General features: G+C 40.4%; 1 protein-coding gene across 3 annotated transcripts in view; it reads right to left on the minus strand.

Annotated features, from left to right (window-relative positions):
• Window positions 1–756: 756 nt before the first annotated feature.
• Window positions 757–18,704, minus strand: part of LOC112257807 (transmembrane protease serine 2) — a 31,451-nt gene continuing 13,503 nt past the window's right edge. For all 3 annotated transcript variants that reach the window (XM_024431665.2, XM_024431667.2, XM_024431666.2), the window contains exons 5-15: window positions 15,637–15,729; window positions 15,220–15,336; window positions 13,399–13,528; window positions 12,733–12,846; window positions 12,452–12,492; window positions 7,184–7,352; window positions 2,169–2,341; window positions 1,827–1,922; window positions 1,568–1,710; window positions 1,178–1,330; window positions 757–959 (exon numbers count right to left, since the gene is read on the minus strand). In XM_024431665.2, coding sequence (XP_024287433.1) covers window positions 951–959; window positions 1,178–1,330; window positions 1,568–1,710; window positions 1,827–1,922; window positions 2,169–2,341; window positions 7,184–7,352; window positions 12,452–12,492; window positions 12,733–12,846; window positions 13,399–13,528; window positions 15,220–15,336; window positions 15,637–15,729 — 1,238 coding nt within the window. In that variant the 3' untranslated portion in view covers window positions 757–950. The remainder of the gene's footprint in view (window positions 960–1,177; window positions 1,331–1,567; window positions 1,711–1,826; window positions 1,923–2,168; window positions 2,342–7,183; window positions 7,353–12,451; window positions 12,493–12,732; window positions 12,847–13,398; window positions 13,529–15,219; window positions 15,337–15,636; window positions 15,730–18,704) is intronic.

The following is an 18,704-nucleotide window of genomic DNA, read 5'->3' on the forward strand; positions in this document are numbered from 1 at the left end:
TCGTTTGACTGTGGATATAGATACTTTTGGACCTGTTTCCTCCAGCATCTTCAGAAGGTCCTTTGCTGTTGTTCTGGGATCGATTCGCACTTTTCGCACGAAAGTACGTTAATCTCTTCCGACTTCAACTGTAACAATAAAATGTAGAATTTTACAGCTAGAAGAGGGTTTCCCAAACTCTGTTCTGGGGATCCCAAGGGGTGTCTCCTAGCACCACACAGCTGACTCAAATAACCAACTAATCATCAAGCTATGATCATTTGAGTCAGCCATGTAGTGCTGGGTCAAAAAACAATATGTTTTAGGGGTTCCCAAGGCCGAGTTTGGGAAGCACTGAGTTAGAGGCTGGCTACAGCTATACGTTCAATAAATGTTTTCCACAGAAACACATTCTGGACTTTTACCCTTCAGTAGGTGAAAAGAAAACACTTCCAAAGCAATGGTCTGAGAGGGAGGTATCACAAACCTAAGCTGAGTCACTCCCAGTGCACATCTTGGCACATGAGCACATAAGGAAGCAGTCATGTCTTTGTGTCCCATACAAAGACAGCTCCAGGAAATGAATTCACATAAAACAGTCACTCCCTTATTAATCACAGATATAAGCAGTTGCTAGCATTTTGTGTGTATCATATGTACAGTACCAGTCAAAAGTTTGGACACAAATACTCATTCAAGGATTTTTCTTTATTTTTACTATTTTCTACATTGTAGAATAATAGTGAAGACATCAAAACTATGAAATAACATATATGGAATCATGTAGTAACCAAAAAAGTGTTAAACAATCAAAATATATTTTAGATTCTTCAATGTAGCCACCCTTTGCCTATAAATCAACAGGCACCAAAATCATCCCTGAAAGCAGTGTACGTGTCATTTATTCAGAAGCCACGTTTCAGACAGGTGAATTTGATAAGCAAAAGAGGCCATCATCATTGGTATCTCCATCAATTTTTCTGCAAGGAAATTCAAAGTGGATAAAACATGTTAAAAGGTAATAATCCACGTAATAATCCACATAATTTGTATAATTTGTATAGCCCCTTGCCCTCTTTATGTACGTTTTATGTCCTGTATGGAGTTATGCAAAACAGATGTATATGAAAAGAGACAATAAAATGCTATATTTTCTTATCATACAATAAATCAAATGTTAGTTACTGTTAGTACCTACCTGCAATTGTTCATATATCCAGGGAAGGAAGTGGGAGACATTGCCGTAGATTCCTGGCTTGTTCTTCAGAGCACAACCTATACCCCAGCTAGTGTCCCCTACCAGCCACCATAATGAACCCTCCTTGGCCACCATGGGTCCTCCACTATCCCCCTGCAAGACACAAAAGTTACCCCCCAAGTTAGCATTACGTCATGGGATCATAACTTTATACATTCCAGAGTATGTTCATTTCTTCATTTTACCACCATCCGCTCTATCAGAACACAATAAGAAAACAGCAAATCAAAAGATTATATCAAATAAGAAAGAATAAATGTAGCATCAAGTAGATAGTAAAAAAACTTCCCATGAATATCTATTACAAAATATTTTAAGTGTGAATCTGACCTGACATGAGTCCACTCCTCCTGCCAGTGTCCCAGCACAGATCATAGAGGTGGTGACACGTCCATTGTACACCAACTGTGCGTTACATGTGTGTCTGCTGTACATGGTGATCCGGGCCTGACGCAGGTTTTCTGACACCAACCCTGGAGTCATCGCAATGATTGTCAAGCATAAAGATTTAATACAACAAATAGATTTTATTCTGATGACCTGTGTTTAATAATGACAGTCATTGGTCCTGTAATAAAAGTTGTCTTGCCACCACTCCTAATGGACCCCCATCCAGAGATCCAGGCTTCTCGCTGGGGAGTCAGATTCACTCCGAAGTTGGGCAGACACACTGGTCTCACCTTATCTACAACACAAAACATTTAAGACTGGCTTGGAGTGTTGTACTCCAATATGACTTCCAAAACATTGACACATTAAAAAAATATATAATATTAACCGTTAGGGCTCCTTCACAACATTGAAAATGTTGAATGCAACTTTACTATGCATGTGTATTAATTCACATCATACTGTTATTTTTCCAAACCCCCTAATGTAATTTGCCATTGGAACATGTGTTTCAAATGTTTGAAATCGACCAGTGACTTACCTGACATAGTGAGGGGTGTGTTGAGTTTCATAAGAGCGATGTCATTATCCTTAGTCTGCTTGTCGTATTTTTCGTGAGAGATGATGCGTCTCACTGAATTGCCAGTGGCATAAGCCATCTGTATCTGGATCAAATAGCCAGCATACACCGTCCACTGACTGGGCTGTGATAGCCTACCATACAAAATGACAGAGGGGTTGATCCATATGATTTCAATAACTTTCTGACTGCACCCCTTTTAACAAAACCTTTACCAATGGTTGAAGTGGTCAGAAAGTGACTTTTTGGACCTGACTGTCAAAATATTCAGGAGATAGAGGTGAGACATCCATGTGTTCATCAGTGGGAAAAATGTATTGGGTGTGATAACATTTGAAAGCGTACATACAGGGTTGTCAAACTATTTAATGTTTTTAATTATATATATATATATTTTTTTTACCTTTTAACATTGTCTAAAAATGCGTAAACTCCCACCCTGTATTCAAGAGTATGCTATGTCTCAAACGATGAACTCAGTTTATATAAAATAGGGTCTAAGCTACAACATTTGTGAAAATGTGTATTTAACTTAAACATATTTAAATAATTGACGTTAAAGGCTAGACATTTATTTTTTAGTTTTTTTTTCAAGAAATCAGAATAGTTGGACAAACCTGTTTGTAAGTTACATTATAAAAAAATGTCTTCACATTTTCAAACAGTACATTTATATTATCAAACGGGGCTACACATTTGGGTTTGAGTTTTTTTCCCCCTTGCATGAATAACCTCGTTTGACAGCCAAAAATAAAAACCTGTCACGAACATTGGTTGAATTAATGGACCAAGGCTCAGCGAGCACAGATTTCCACATGTTATTTTGATGAAACTCACAGAAAACAATAAAGTTCAAAAACGAAACGTGAAGACAATGTAGTGCTTGCAGGCAACTATACATAGACAAGATCCCACAAAAATCCAGTGGGAAAAGGCTGCCTAAATAAGATCCCCAATCAGAGACAACGATAGACAGTTGCCTTTGATTGGGAACCATACCAGGCCAACATAGAAATGAAAAAAACTAGACTACCCACCCTAGTCACACCCTGACCTAACCAAAATAGAGAATAAAAAGGCTCTAAGGTCACAAAATTCTAGTGTTCAGCGAAATAACAACACAATGTCAAATACAGGTAGCCTTGTCAAATAATTAACATCCAATAACATTAATCGTTACTCTCTGGTGGGAAACCTTCACTCTTGCTCAGACATTTAGAAACTAAACATGACAATTTCAAAAATAAGCCACAAGTTTTTTGAGCGAGAATATAGATGACTTTCAAGTAGTAAGACGTGTAAAAGCAACAGATACCATTTAATAAGAAGGCGCTAGACACGTCTTATATTGTGAGCTACCGAGTGGCTAGGACAGGCAAGCATCATACTATTGCGGAGGACTTATGCCTTTATTAAACAACACTGTTTCAGGACGCCTCAGTGATATGGCAGGAGATGTTTTGAAAAAAATCCTGCGTCGCATACAAGCTAGTGAATTACAGTGCCTTGCAAAAGTATTCGGCCCCCTTGAACTTTGCGACCTTTTGCCACATTTCAGGCTTCAAACATAAAGATATAAAACTGTATTTCTTTGTGAAGAATCAACAACAAGTGGGACACAATCATGAAGTGGAACGACATTTATTGGATATTTCAAACTTTTTTAACAAATCAAAAACTGAAAAATTGGGCATGCAAAATTATTCAGCCCCTTTACTTTCAGTGCAGCAAACTCTCTCCAGAAGTTCAGTGAGGATCTCTGAATGATCCAATGTTGACCTAAATGACTAATGATGATAAATACAATCCACCTGTGTGTAATCAAGTCTCCGTATAAATGCACCTGCACTGTGATAGTCTCAGAGGTCCGTTAAAAGTGCAGAGAGCATCATAAAGAACAAGGAACACACCAGGCAGGTCCGAGATACTGTTGTGAAGAAGTTTAAAGCCGGATTTGGATACAAAAAGATTTCCCAAGCTTTAAACATCCCAAGGAGCACTGTGCAAGCGATAATATTGAAATGGAAGGAGTATCAGACCACTGCAAATCTACCAAGACCTGGCCGTCCCTCTAAACTTTCAGCTCATACAAGGAGAAGACTGATCAGAGATGCAGCCAAGAGGCCCATGATCACTCTGGATGAACTGCAGAGATCTACAGCTGAGGTGGGAGACTCTGTCCATAGGACAACAATCAGTTGTATATTGCACAAATCTGGCCTTTATGGAAGAGTGGCAAGAAGAAAGCCATTTCTTAAAGATATCCATAAAAAGTGTTGTTTAAAGTTTGCCACAAGCCACCTGGGAGACACACCAAACATGTGGAAGAAGGTGCTCTGGTCAGATGAAACCAAAATTGAACTTTTTGGCAACAATGCAAAACGTTATGTTTGGCGTAAAAGCAACACAGCTCATCACCCTGAACACATCATCCCCACTGTCAAACATGTTGGTGGCAGCATCATGGTTTGAGCCTGCTTTTCTTCAGCAGGGACAGGGAAGATGGTTAAAATTGATGGGAAGATGGATGGAGCCAAATACAGGACCATTCTGGAAGAAAACCTGATGGAGTCTGCAAAAGACCTGAGACTGGGATTTGTCTTCCAACAAGACAATGATCCAAAACATAAAGCAAAATCTACAATGGAATGGTTCAAAAATAAACATATCCAGGTGTTAGAATGGCCAAGTCAAAGTCCAGACCTGAATCCAATCGAGAATCTGTGGAAAGAACTGAAAACTGCTGTTCACAAATGCTCTCCATCCAACCTCACTGAGCTCGAGCTGTTTTTCAAGGAGGAATGGGAAAAAATGTCAGTCTCTCGATGTGCAAAACTGATAGAGACATACCCCAAGCGACTTACATCTGTAATCGCAGCAAAAGGTGGCGCTACAAAGAATTAACTTAAGGGGGCTGAATAATTTTGCACGGCCAATTTTTCAGTTTTTGATTTGTTAAAAAAGTTTGAAATATCCAATAAATGTCGTTCCACTTCATGATCGTGTCCCACTTGTTGTTGATTCTTCACAAAAAAATACAGTTTTATATCTTTATGTTTGAAGCCTGAAATGTGGCAAAAGGTCGCAAAGTTCAAGGGGGCCGAATACTTTCGCAAGGCACTGTATATGCATTACAGCTGGATGAGTCAACAGACTTGTCAGGCCTGGCACAGCTCATGGTATATGTCCATTATGTTTATGGGGGGTCAATTAAGGAAGACATCCTCTTCTGCAAACCACTGGAAACCAGGACAACATGAGGATATTTTTGTAGTACTGGATGCCTTTGTGACATCAAATGGACTTTGGTGGTCAAGATGTGTTGGTATCTGTACAGATGGCGCAAAAGCCATGACAGGGAGACATAGTGGAGTGGTAACTATGGACACTACAGTGAAAATGGTTCACGAGGTCCCTGAACTCTCGTGTATTTTCTGCATTATGCAATGATATGGGCAGCGACCATGTAACGCTTTTACAACATCCAGAAGTGGACTGGTTATCAAGAGGCAAAGTATTGACAAATTTTTTTAATTGAGAGATTGCATGATTGACCAATTGCATGATGACGAGTTTCTCACACGACTGGCCTATCTGGGTGATGTTCTTTCTCACCTGAATGATCTGAATCTAGGATTACAGGGGCTCTCTGCAACTACATTCAATGTGCAGGACAAAATTGAGGCTATGATTAAGAATTTGGAGCTCTTTCCTGTCTGCATTAACAAGGACAACACACAGGTCTTTCCGTCATTGTATGATTTTTTTTGTGTGCAAATAAAGGTAAAGCTTATGGACAATGTCAAACGTGATTTATAGCGAAGCAACTGAGTGAGCTGGGTGCGCAATTACGCAGGTACTTTCCCGAAATGGACGACACAAACAATTAGATTCTTTATCCCTTTCATGCCTCCAGCCCATTTACTGATATCTGAATGAGAGCCTCATCGAAATTGAAACAATCGGTTCTGTGAAAATTGAATTTAATCAGAAGTCACTGCCAGAATTCTTGTTAGGGCTGCGCTCAGAGTTTCTTGCCTTGGCAAATCACACTGTTAAAACATTGATACCCTTTGCAACCACGTACCTATGTGAGAGTGGATTCTCAGCCCTCACTAGCATGAAACCTAAATACAGGCACAGACTGTGTGTGGAAAATGATTTAAGAGTGAGACTCTCTCGCCAATACAACCCAACATTGCAGAGTTATGTGCATCCTTCCAAGCACACCCTTCTCATTAACCTGTGGTGAGTTATGCACAATTTTTAATGAGCAAATAAGGTTTTATGTAAGATGGCTAAATAAAGAGCAAAACTATTGATTATTAGTATTTGTGCCCTGGTCCTATAAGAGCTGTTTGTCACTTCCCACGAGCCGGTTGACAAACTCACACTCATTCTTATGTTAAATAAATGTATCGTATAGTGTGTATGTGTGGCAGGCTTACAATGATGGCAAAAAACTACATTTGAGAGTGCGCTGACCCCAGTACTGGAGGGGGTACGCAGCTGGAGGTTGAATGTTTGAAGGGGTACGGGACTATTAAAAAGTTTGGGAACCACTGTTTTAGGCAATCCGGTCAAAAAAGTAGCTTTTTGACCACTACTACCATGGGTAAACATGCATGGAAGGTTTTGTTTAAATGAAATGGGTTCAGTCAGAAAATTATTTAATTCATATAGAAGGACGCAGAGGAAACAGACAATAGTAAGTCCCTCTGCTGGTTTCATTGTTGTAGTGCTCCCACAACAAAATCATGCTGGAGTTTAATTCACAAGGATTTTTTAAAATAGTTTATATTTTGTATGTTTTTTCCTAAAAAATTGAGGACTATAATATTCCTCTACCTCCCTTGAGGAATCTCCTCTGAGAGGAACAAATTATTGAGTCTAGTCTCGTCCACCACCCGGCTCTCTGTCTTTATTAGTAAGTAATACATTAGCTTTGGTACGAGGTTAGATTGAGTCACACTCACGTTTCTACACAGTGGGCTGCAGTGATGATCCACTCAGGGCTGATGATGGAGCCTCCACACTGGTGCTGGTAGTTGGAGTGCAGACTGACTTGCCAGGGCCAAGCCCCGCTCAGCGCAATGTCGCCTCCTACAATACGGCTCCTAGTGGGCGCGACACTCACACCACAGTCTGGAAGCAAGACAATAACACAGAGAAACATTACAGAATCTAACCCAATTTTCTAATTTCCAAGATTAACTGTAAAGTAATCTGGGCACCCAGAGCCAAATCTCAGCTAGTCTTTAAGGCTGTCACAAGCTACTGTAGGGAAAAGAGGGGTAGCCAGTCTGGTTCAAACTGAACAAAACAGGGATCACTTCTCTGGTGGATAAGAGGGTTTTAACCCTAAAAGCGCCAACATATTTATAACCCTAAAGCGATTGGGCATTGTACAAAACCAATCAGCGTTTAGATCGTCTCTAACCAATTAGAGTATCAAAGCCATTGATGGCTCTGGCCCCAGCTCTGGTCCAACCCATCTGTATCTGGGACCAATCAGAATGGGCAGAATTTGTTTGCATTCAATAAGATGTCAGGGAGGAAAGCAAATCCAGTGTCATCGTGAAGAAGAAACGATAGCGGGAGTGTTCGGCCGGAGCGATGTGGATGGGTAGACAGGCCAAATGTCTGTGCCAAATTTTGTGCATTTATCACAAAATGCATGATTGAGTCAACATTTTCAGTTTAGCCTACCCACTAGAATTCAAAAGAGTATTTTCCTTTCCCCCATATTGACACAGAAATCGTACATGTTTTTTTGTCTTTAACTAGTTGTTTGACAGAGGCCTACAATTTCAGAACGATCAAAAATAGGGTTTCGAGGGGGTCAACATTTCCACCAGATGGCACTTTTAGAGTTAGTATTTTTACTTCAGTTTGGTTGTCTACTTAAGAAACTATATAATCTTCATTTTTCCACAGCCAACCCAAAGTGCCTGGTCAAGATATAGACCAGAGTAGTAAACCAGCTACATATAACACTGATAATCTAAATGTGAAGGTTGTCAATCTCCTGTCAATAATGAGGATGGGATCCACCCAAATCATTTGGGTTCCTGTATCCTTTCACAGCATTATGAGGCTGCATTGAGACAATGACTTATCAACCATTGTGTCGCTGAGTTGTCATAATGCTTCAGCAAATGTACATTATTCTGGGGGCGTTGGAAGACACAATGTAAGTAACTTATTTATGTTCCTCACTGCCCTGAATGCCTCTGCTCATTCTACAGCTATTGTATGCAGTAATCATATGCCTATGAACCAGAGTTATACTGTTAACACTGAGGTGGTCTGCTCAAGCAGGAATCTCCACTGTGAGGAGCAAAACCTGCACTAACATACTGTAAATAACCAAAGCATGTCTACCTCTGCTATGCTTCCAGTAAAGCAAGAAAAACATTAAAGCTTCCCAGAAAAGTGTTTAAAAATAGCCCACATTAACAGCTTAAAAACAAGGTTCATGAAATATGACATTCATATTCTGACAATTTCTGAAACTCAGATAATACATTTGATGATGCATTGATAGCAATGCATGGTTATAAGATCTACAGAAAATACAGAAATGCCAAAAGTGGAGGTGTGGCTGTTTTATATTCAGAACCACATTCCTGTAAGGCTTAGAGAGGATCTCATGTTAAATACTGTTGAAGTAATATGGTGACAGGTTCATCTGCCTCACCTAAAGCCCATTCTTGTGGGAAGTGCTAACAGTAAGCATCTGGATGACGTGTGAAATACATGTGATTTCAATAGAGCGGTATATTTTCTGGGTGATTTAAATATTGACTGGCTTTCATCAGGCTGCCCACTCAAGAGAAAGCTTCAAACTGTAACTAGCGCCTGCAACCTGGTTCAAGTGATCAATTCATCTACCAGGGTAGTTACAAACAGCACAGGAATGAAATCATCAACATGTATTGATCACATTTTTACTAATGCTTCAGAAATGTGTTTGAAAGCAGTATCCAAATCCATCGAATGTAGTAATCACAATATAGTAGAAAAATCTAGAAAAAACAAAGTTCCAAAGGCTGGGCCAAATATACAGTATAATACGTTTTGTAGTGATTCCTATGTTGATGTAAAGAATATTTGTTGGTCCATGATGTGTAATGAGGAGCAACCAGATGCTGCACTTCACACATTTATGAAATTGCTTATCCCAGTTACTAATAAGCATGCACCCATTAAGAAAATGGCTGTAAAAACTGTTAAATCCCCGTGGATTGATTAGGAATTGAAAAATTGTATGGTTGAGAAGGATGAGGCAAAATAAATGGCAAATAGGTATGTCTGTACAACCGTTGGCAAACGTACTGCAAATTCAGAAATCATGTGACTGCCAGCAACAAACAATGACACTATACATCCAAGTATATCTGACCAAATTAAATTCCGTAAAGTGTGGAAGAGATGAAAAAATAGTTGTCCATCAACAATGACAAGCCACCATGGTCTGACAACTTGATGGAAAATGACTGAGACTAATAGTGGACAATTTTCCACTCCTATTTGCCATATCTTCAATTTAAGCCTACTAGTAAGTGTGTGCCCTCAGGGCTAGAGGGAAGCAAAAGTTATTATCCCTACCTAAGGATCGTAAAGCCCCATTTACTGGCTCAAAAAGCCGACCAATCAGCAATCCGTTGTAAAATTTTGGAAGAAATTGTGTTTGACCAAATACATAGCTATTTTACAGTAAACAAATTGACAAGACTTTCAGCACGTTTTGTAGGGAAGGATATTCAACAATCACAGCACTTACACACAATGACTGATGATTGGCAGAGAGAAATTGATGATAAAAAGATTGTGGGGGCTGTTTTGTTAGACTTCAGGGCGGCTTTTGACATTATCGTTCATAGTCTGTTGCTGGAAAACCTTGTGTTATGGCTTTACACCCGTGCTATATTGTGGTTAAAGATTTACCTTTCTAACAGAACACAGAGGGTGTTCTTTAATGGAAGCCTCTCCTGGTTTTGTGGCTGTTGGAATTCCTGAGCCAGAGATCACAGTGGGTCAAAGTAAGCCAACACAGGATCTCCTCAGGGATGTGTTTTGTCCCCACTCCTCTACATCTTGTACATTAATAGTTGTACTAGTTCCCATCCTGACAGACACCTCGTTAAGTTTGCGGATGAAATTGCCTTGATCAGCCTGTTGCATGATGATGAGGAACACCATGGCCCGGTCCTAAATTACTTTGTAAAGTGGTGTGACGAATCACACTTGGTCCTCAATACCAACAAGACCAAAGAGATGTGCATATACTTCAGGAAGTGTACAACACCTACCTTTGCAACATCTATCAGTGGTCAGAACATAGAGATTGTAGAGGAATACAAATATCTGGGTATCCTCTTGGACAATAAGTTTCAGTGGAGTAAATGTACAGACCTGATCTACAAAAAGAGTCAATAGAAACTGTACTTTCTCATAATTCTGGGCTGATAAAAATATTGATTGTACTATACGGACTCTATTTTACAAATCTTTCATTGAGAGTATTTAAACTTTTTGTATTTGTTGGTTTGGCAATGCCACCGTCAGCCAGAGAAATATGCTGAGAAGGATTATCACCACAGCAAGCAAGGTACATGGAGTCAAACAGACAGGCCTGGATGAGATCTTTAAGGTCAGGGCCCTCCACAAGACTACAAAAATCATTTTAGACCCAAGCCACCCCCTGTACCCAGACTTTGAACTTACTCCCCTCTAGGAGTAGGGCACGCCTCGGCAGGAAAACAGAACTAGTCAATAATTTGTGCCAGGTGAGATATCACTCTAAATAGCTCAAGCTAATGTTCCTATTGACCCAGTAAGGCCAGCAGGCTTGTCATTTATTATTGGTATGTAACTTATGAAAGTTGTATTGTCAATTTGTTTTGTATTTAAACGCCACTTTAAACGTATACATGGCACTGCAACACAATTTCCCCATGGGGACAATAAAGTCAGTAAAGTAACAAATCCAGGTAGAATCAGGAATTCCCAAGGGCAGTTGTCTAGGCCCCTTACCTTTTTCAATCTTTACTAACGACATGCCACTGACTGAGTAAAGCGTCTATGTATGCGGATGACTCAAAACTATACATATCAGCTACCACATCGACTGAAATGACGGCAACAATTAACAAAAGCTGCAGTTAGTTTCATAATGGGTGGCAAGGAATAAGTTAGTCCTAAATATAAAAAAAACTAAAAGCATTGTATTTGTGAAAAATCATTCACTAAACCTCAACCAAATGTTTTTATGAATAATGTGGTAATTGAGCAAGTTGAGGCCACTAAACGGCTTGGAGTAACTCTGGATTGCAAACTGTCATGGTCAAAACATATTGATACAACAGTTTCTAAGATGGGGAGAAGTCTGTCCATAATAAAGCGTTGCTCTGCATTCTTAAAAGCTCTATCAACAAGGCAGGTCTTTTGGGCCCTAGTTCTGGACTACTGTTCAGTCCTGTGGTCAGGTGCCACAAAGAGGGACTTAGGAAAATTGCAGTTGGCTCCGAAAACGGCAGCACAGCTGGCCCTTGGATGGACACGGAGATCTAACATTAATAATATGCATGTCAATCTCTCCTGGCTCAAAGTGGAGGAGAGATTGACTTCATCACCACTTGTATTTGTGAGAGATATTGACATGTTGAATGCATGGAGCTGTCTGTTTGAACTACTAGCACACAGCTCGGATACCCCACAAGACATGTCACCAGAGGTCTCTTCACAGTCCCCAAGTCCAGAAAAGACGATGGGAGGTGCACAGTACTACATAGAGCCCTGATTACATGGAACTCTATTCCACATCAAGTAACTCATGCAAGCAGTACAATTATATATTTTTTAAACATAAAAAGACACACAGGGACTGTGAAGCAACACAAACAGGCACAGACGCATGCATACAAACACACGATAACATGCGCACTATACACACACGTATACATGGATTTTGTGTTGTAGATATGTGGTAGTAGAGTAGGGGCCTGAGGGCAAATGCTTAATATGTTGTGAAATCTGTTGTAAATGTATTGTAATGTTTAAAAAAATGTATAATTGCCTTAATTTTGCTGAACCCCTGGAAGAGTAGCTGCTGCCTATAATACAAATAACTCCTTCTGTTGAGTTCCCCTTCCTGACTGAGTTTCTATAAGCTTTGTCCTAACCTGAAGGTCAGCTGTGTCTGTGCAGAGAATCCGTGTTAAGGTAAAGTAATGACTTACCAATACACTGCAGGGAGACTGCTTGTAATGAGCAGTAGGGACTGCAGGAGGAAATTACATCATGAGAGTCATATAAAGGTTTACAGAAGTTCTGTATGTAAAAACAGAAAATTCAATACATGAAGACTATTTTTATTTATTCCCCACCACTCAAAAAAGGTATTTTATATTTTTAAATGCTGGTATATTTACTCTGTAAATAATATAATATGTATATTTACTCTGTATTTATACTGTAAAAAAAGGCTGGACTGAATGAGATGTATTCATGTTCTCGTCACCTGCTGGTTAGCTGCCCCTGTAGAAGGGAATGAGGGTCAAAGCCTGACAGCTTCATATAGCCATCAACGGCCAAGGAGCCTGGGTTTCTTTGTGAGAACCGAACATAGGACCCACTTGGAAACAGAGATAGGTATGGTCAGCCCCTCAAATATTATTTATGTTATGTACAAAATGTTTAGCACAGAATATAATATAATCTTCTGTACAAGTGATCAGACTGCTAAACAGCAATCACTAACTCATCGAGGCTGCTGCCCACATGGAGACAAAATCTCTGGCCACTTTAAACAACGCCACTTTAAATAATGCCACTTTAATAATGTTTACATATCTTACATTGTTCATATCATATGTATATACTGTATTTTACACCATCTGTTGCACCTTGCCTATACCGCTCGGCCATCGCTCATCCATATATTTATGTACACATTCTCATTCATCCCTTTTAGATTTGTGTGTATTAGGTAGTTGTTGGGGAATTGTTAGATTACTTGTTGGATATTACTGCACTGTCGGAAACAAGCAGCACAAGCATTTCATTACACTTGCATTAACCTCTGCTAACCACGTGAATGTAACCAATAAGATTTTATTTGAACGTGATCACAAATGATACTCTATGATATGTATAGTATGTGATCCTATATCTCCTGGTGACCCACCTGCTGTATCCAATCTGCTGACAGGTGGCCCTGCCAATGTTGTCATTCCAGTTATCAGCACACACTGGCTTCCACATCTGACTGTCTGATGAGTAACTCTGCAGCACAAAACCAGACCCATGAAGGCGTACTGGAAAGTAGAGACTGATGTTAGAACAGCGTTCAGTTCAGGGAGAAAAGCATGAAAACAAAAATCATATAATTAACCATAGCAAAGTGTGAACAACCCCCATATCTACATTTATTTTAACAGTGGGTTCCTGAATACAGTGTCGGTCAACAGCATACTGTATGTATACTCAGCAAAAAAAGAAACGTCCTCTCACTGTCAACTGTGTTTCTTTTCAGCAAACTTAACGTGTAAATATTTGTATGAACATAACAAGATTCAACAACTGAGACATAAACTGAACAAGTTCCACAGACATGTGACTAACAGAAATGGAAAAATGTGTCCCTGAACAAAGGGGGGGGGATCAAAATCAAAAGTAACAGTCAGTATCTGGTGTGGCCACCAGCTGCATTAAGTACTGCAGTGCATCTCCTCCTCATGGACTGCACCAGATTTGCCAGTTCTTGCTGTGAGATGTTACCCCACTCTGCCACCAAGGCACCTGCAAGTTCCCGGACAATTCTGGGGGGAATGGCCCTAGCCCTCACCCTCCAATCCAACAGGTCTCAGATGTGCTCAATGGGATTGAGATCTGGGCTCATCTCTGGCCATGGCAGAACACTGACATTCCTGTCTTACAAGAAATCCCAGAATAAGCAGTATGGCTGGTGGCATTGTCATGCTGGAGGGTCATGTCAGGATGAGCCTACAGGAAAGGTACCACATGAGGGAGGAGGATGTCTTCCCTGTAATGCACAGTGTTGAGATTGCCTGCAATGACAACAAGCTCAGTCCGATGATGCTGTGACACACCGCCCCAGACCATGACAGACCCTCCACCTCCAAATCGATCCCGCTCCAGAGTACAGGCCTCGGTGTAACGCTCATTCCTTCGACGATAAACACGATTCCGACCATCACCCCTGGTGAGACAAAACCGCAACTCGTCAGTGAAGAGCACTATTTGCCAGTCCTGTCTGGTCCAGCGACGGTGGGTTTGTGCCCATAGGTGACATTGTTACCTGTGATGTCTGGTGAGGACCTGCCTTACAACAGGCCTACAAGTCCTCAGTCCAGCGTCTCTCAGCCTATTGCGGATAGTCTGAGCACTGATGGAGGGATTGTGCATTCCTGGTGTAACTCGGGCAGTTGTTGTTGCCATCCTGTGCCTGTCCCGCAGGTGTCATGTTCGGATGTACCGATCCTGTGCAGGTGTTGTTACACGTGGTCTGCCACTGTGAGGACGATCAGCTGTCCGTCCTGTCTCCCTGTAGCGCTGTATTAGGCGTCTCACAGTACGGACATTGCAATATGTTGCCCTGGCCACATCTGCAGTCCTCATGCCTCCTTGCAGCATACCTAAGGTATGTTCACACAGATGAGCAGGGACCCTGGGCATCTTTCTTTTGGTGTTTTTCAGAGTCAGTATAAAGGCCTCTATAGTGTCCTAAGTTTTCAGAACTGTGACCTTAATTGCTTACCGTCTGTAAACTGTTTGTGTCTTAACAACCGTTCCACAGGTGCATGCTTATTGATTGTTTATGGTTCATTGAACAAGCATGGGAAACAGTGTTTTAACCCTTTACAGTGAAGATCTGTGAAGTTATTTGGATTTTTACAAATTATCTTTGAAAGACAGGGTCCTGAAAAAGGGACATTTATTTTTTTGCTGAGTTTATAATGATTAACATGATTGAGTGGAGACATACGGCACTGTGACTCATCTTCTCCTCCTGGACAGTCTCTGATGCCATCACACCACTGAGAGGCATTCAGACACACACCTCCCTCGCTACAGGACCTCCCCAACACACACTGGTAGGACACTGTGGACACACACACACACAAGACAAGGCATCACAGCTCTGACCATGACTATAAGGTTGCTCTTCTTGGCCTTTTCAATGATTAAGAACTACTTGGTAATTTTCCTTTGCTTCCAGATACACCTATAAACTACGTAGACAACTGTGTATTTGGATAGCAAGATGAATTCGCAAGTTGAATTTGCTTATGTCAACCTAGTCTTTTTATAAAAAGCATATAAATAATGTCAAAATTATTAATATGTCAGCTTATGTCAAGAGCATCAATGGAGATACTGTATGAAAGGAGACTGTACGTACAGAAATACCAAACCAACGCTCCAGCTGCCCCAAGGAGAACTAAGACACTTAGAATTAAGGCCACAATACATTTACAGCGACTTTTCTTCACCACTGAAAGAGATTAGAAACAAACAACACTTAAAATACACTTAAAATAAAAACAACTAGAGGCTCTCTTGTTCTACTTTTTAACATAGAACTCTCAACCCAAGACCTAGATATTTACATATCATTTGACCATTGGTTACTTTTGTCAACCTGGAAACATGGAAAGGCTTGTTTTGCATTTGTGTGACTACAGATGTTGACTGCTACTAGGTGAAAACAGTACTACTTAACACGCTATACAGTGCCTTCAGAAAGTATTTAAACCCCTTGACTTATTCCACATTTTGTTGTGTTACAGCCTGAATTACAAATTGATTAAATTGTTATTGTTTTCTCACCCATCTACACACAATAACCCATAATGACAAAGTGAAAACATGTTTGTAGAAATTTTTACAAATGTATTGAAAATGAAATACAGTAATATATGAAATACATAAAAAATTCGCACCCATTATAATCACCTTTCCCGGGTAAGTCTCTAAGACAGGGTTTCCCAAATTCAGTCCTCCTGACCACAAGGGGTGCACATTTTGGTTTTTGCTCTAGCACTACACAGCTGACTCAAATAATCAATTTATCATCAAGCTTTGCTGTGTAGTTTTAGGGAAAAAACCAAAACGTGCTTACCTTTGGGAAACACTGCTCTACGAGCTTTGCACACCTGGATTGTACAATGTTGCACAATTTTATTACACACATTTGTCAAGCTGTCAAGTTGGTTATTGATCATTGCTAGACAGACATTTTCAAGTCTTGCCATAGATTGTCAAGCCGTTTTAAGTCAGAACTGTAACTAGGCCACACAAACATTCAATGTCATCTTGGTAAACAATTTGTGTTTTTGGTTATTGTCCTGCTGAAAGGTGAATTTGTCTACCAGTGTCTGTTGGAAAGCAGACTGAACAAGGTTTTTCTCAAAGATGTTGTGATTAGCTCTGTTCCGTTTCTTTTTATCCTAAAAATGACAAGCATACCCATCATTCCCGATGACAAGCATACCCACCACCATGCTTGAAAATATGAACAATGGTACTCAGAAATGTGTTGTGTTGGATTTGCCCCAAACATAACACTTTGTATTTAGGACATAAAGTTCATTTCTTTGCACATATTTTGCAGTTTTACTTTCGTGCCTTATTGCAAACAGGATCCATGTTCTTGGAATATATTTATTCTGTACAGGCTTCTTTCTTTTCACTCTGTCATTTATGTTAGTATTGTAGAGTAACTACAATGTTGATCCATCCTTATGTTGATCCATTTTCTCCTATCACAGCCATTCAATTCTGTAACTGCTTTAAAGTCACCACTTGCCTTATGGTCAACTACCTGAGCGGCTTCCTTCCTCTCCGGCAACGGAGTTAGGAAGGATGCCTGTATCTTTGCAGTGACTGATACGCCATCCAAAATGTAATTAATAACTTCAGTATGCTCAAAGTGATAATCAATGTTTGCTTTTTTTGTTGTGTACCCTCTACCAACAGGTGCCCTTCTTTGCAAGGCATTGGAAAACCTGCATGGTCTTTGTGTTTGAAATTCACTGTTCGACTGGCGAACCTTACACTCTTAGAAAAAAGGGTTCTTTGGCTGTCCCCATAGGCTAACCTTTTTGGTTCCAGGGAGAACTCTTTTGGGTTCTATGTAGAACCCTCTGTGGAAAGTGTTCTACATGCAAAATAGTAACCAAAAAGGGTTCTCCTTTGGGGACAGCCAAAGAACCCTTATTGGTTCTAGATAGCATCTTTTTTTCCTAAGAGTGTACACATACTTGTATGTGTGAGGAACAGATACGAGGTAGTCATTCAAAAGTCCATGCAACTTAGTACGTGACTTGTTAAGCAAATGATTACTCCTGAAATGATTTAGGCTTGCCATAACAAAGGGATTGAATACGTTTTGACTCAAGACATTTCAGCTTTCCATTTTTAATTCATTTGAAAACATTTCTAAAAAAACATAATTCCATTCTGACATTATGGGGTATTGTGTGTAGGCCAGTGACACAAAATCTCAATTTAATACATTTTAAATTCAGGCTGTAACACAACAAAATGTGGAACAAGTCAATGGGTGTGAATACCAGTGTGAATACCAGTGTCTTCCGGCGCCGACAGAGATGGCCGCCTCGCTTCGCGTTCCTAGGAAACTATGCAGTTTTTTGTTTTTTTACGTGTTATTTCTTACATTAGTACCCCAGGTCATCTTAGGTTTCTTTACATACAGCCGAGAAGAACTACTGAATATAAGATCAGCGTCAACTCACCATCAGTACGACCAAGAATATGTTTTTCGCGATGCGGATCCTGTGTTCTGCCTTACAACCAGTGTAACCGAGTGGATCACATGCAGCGACCAAAAAAAAAAACGACTCAGAAAAAGAGGGAAACGAAGCGGTCTTCTGGTCAGACTCCGGAGACGGGCACATCGTGCACCACTCCCTAGCATTCTTCTTGCCAATGTCCAGTCTCTTGACAACAAGGTTGATGAAATCCGAGCAAGGGTAGCATTCCAGAGGGACATCAGAGACTGTAACGTTCTTTGCTTCACGGAAACATGGCTAACTGGAGAGACGCAATCCGAAGCGGTGCAGCCAGCGGGTTTCTCCACGCATCGCGCCGACAGAAACAAACATCTTTCTGGTAAGAAGACGGGCGGGGGCGTATGTCTTATGGCTAACGAGACATGGTGTGATGAAAGAAACATACAGGAACTCAAATCCTTCTGTTCACCTGATTTAGAATTCCTCACAATCAAATGTAGACCGCATTATCTACCAAGAGAATTCTCTTCGATTATAATCACAGCCGTATATATCCCCCCCCAAGCAGACACATCGATGGCTCTGAACGAACGTTATTTAACTCTCTGCAAACTGGAAACGATTTATCCGGAGGCTGCATTCATTGTAGCTGGGGATTTTAACAAGGCTAATCTGAAAACAAGACTCCCTAAATTTTATCAGCATATCGATTGCG

Source organism: Oncorhynchus tshawytscha, linkage group LG09 (genome assembly GCF_018296145.1).
Source record: "Oncorhynchus tshawytscha isolate Ot180627B linkage group LG09, Otsh_v2.0, whole genome shotgun sequence".
Taxonomy (NCBI): Eukaryota; Metazoa; Chordata; class Actinopteri; order Salmoniformes; family Salmonidae; genus Oncorhynchus; species Oncorhynchus tshawytscha.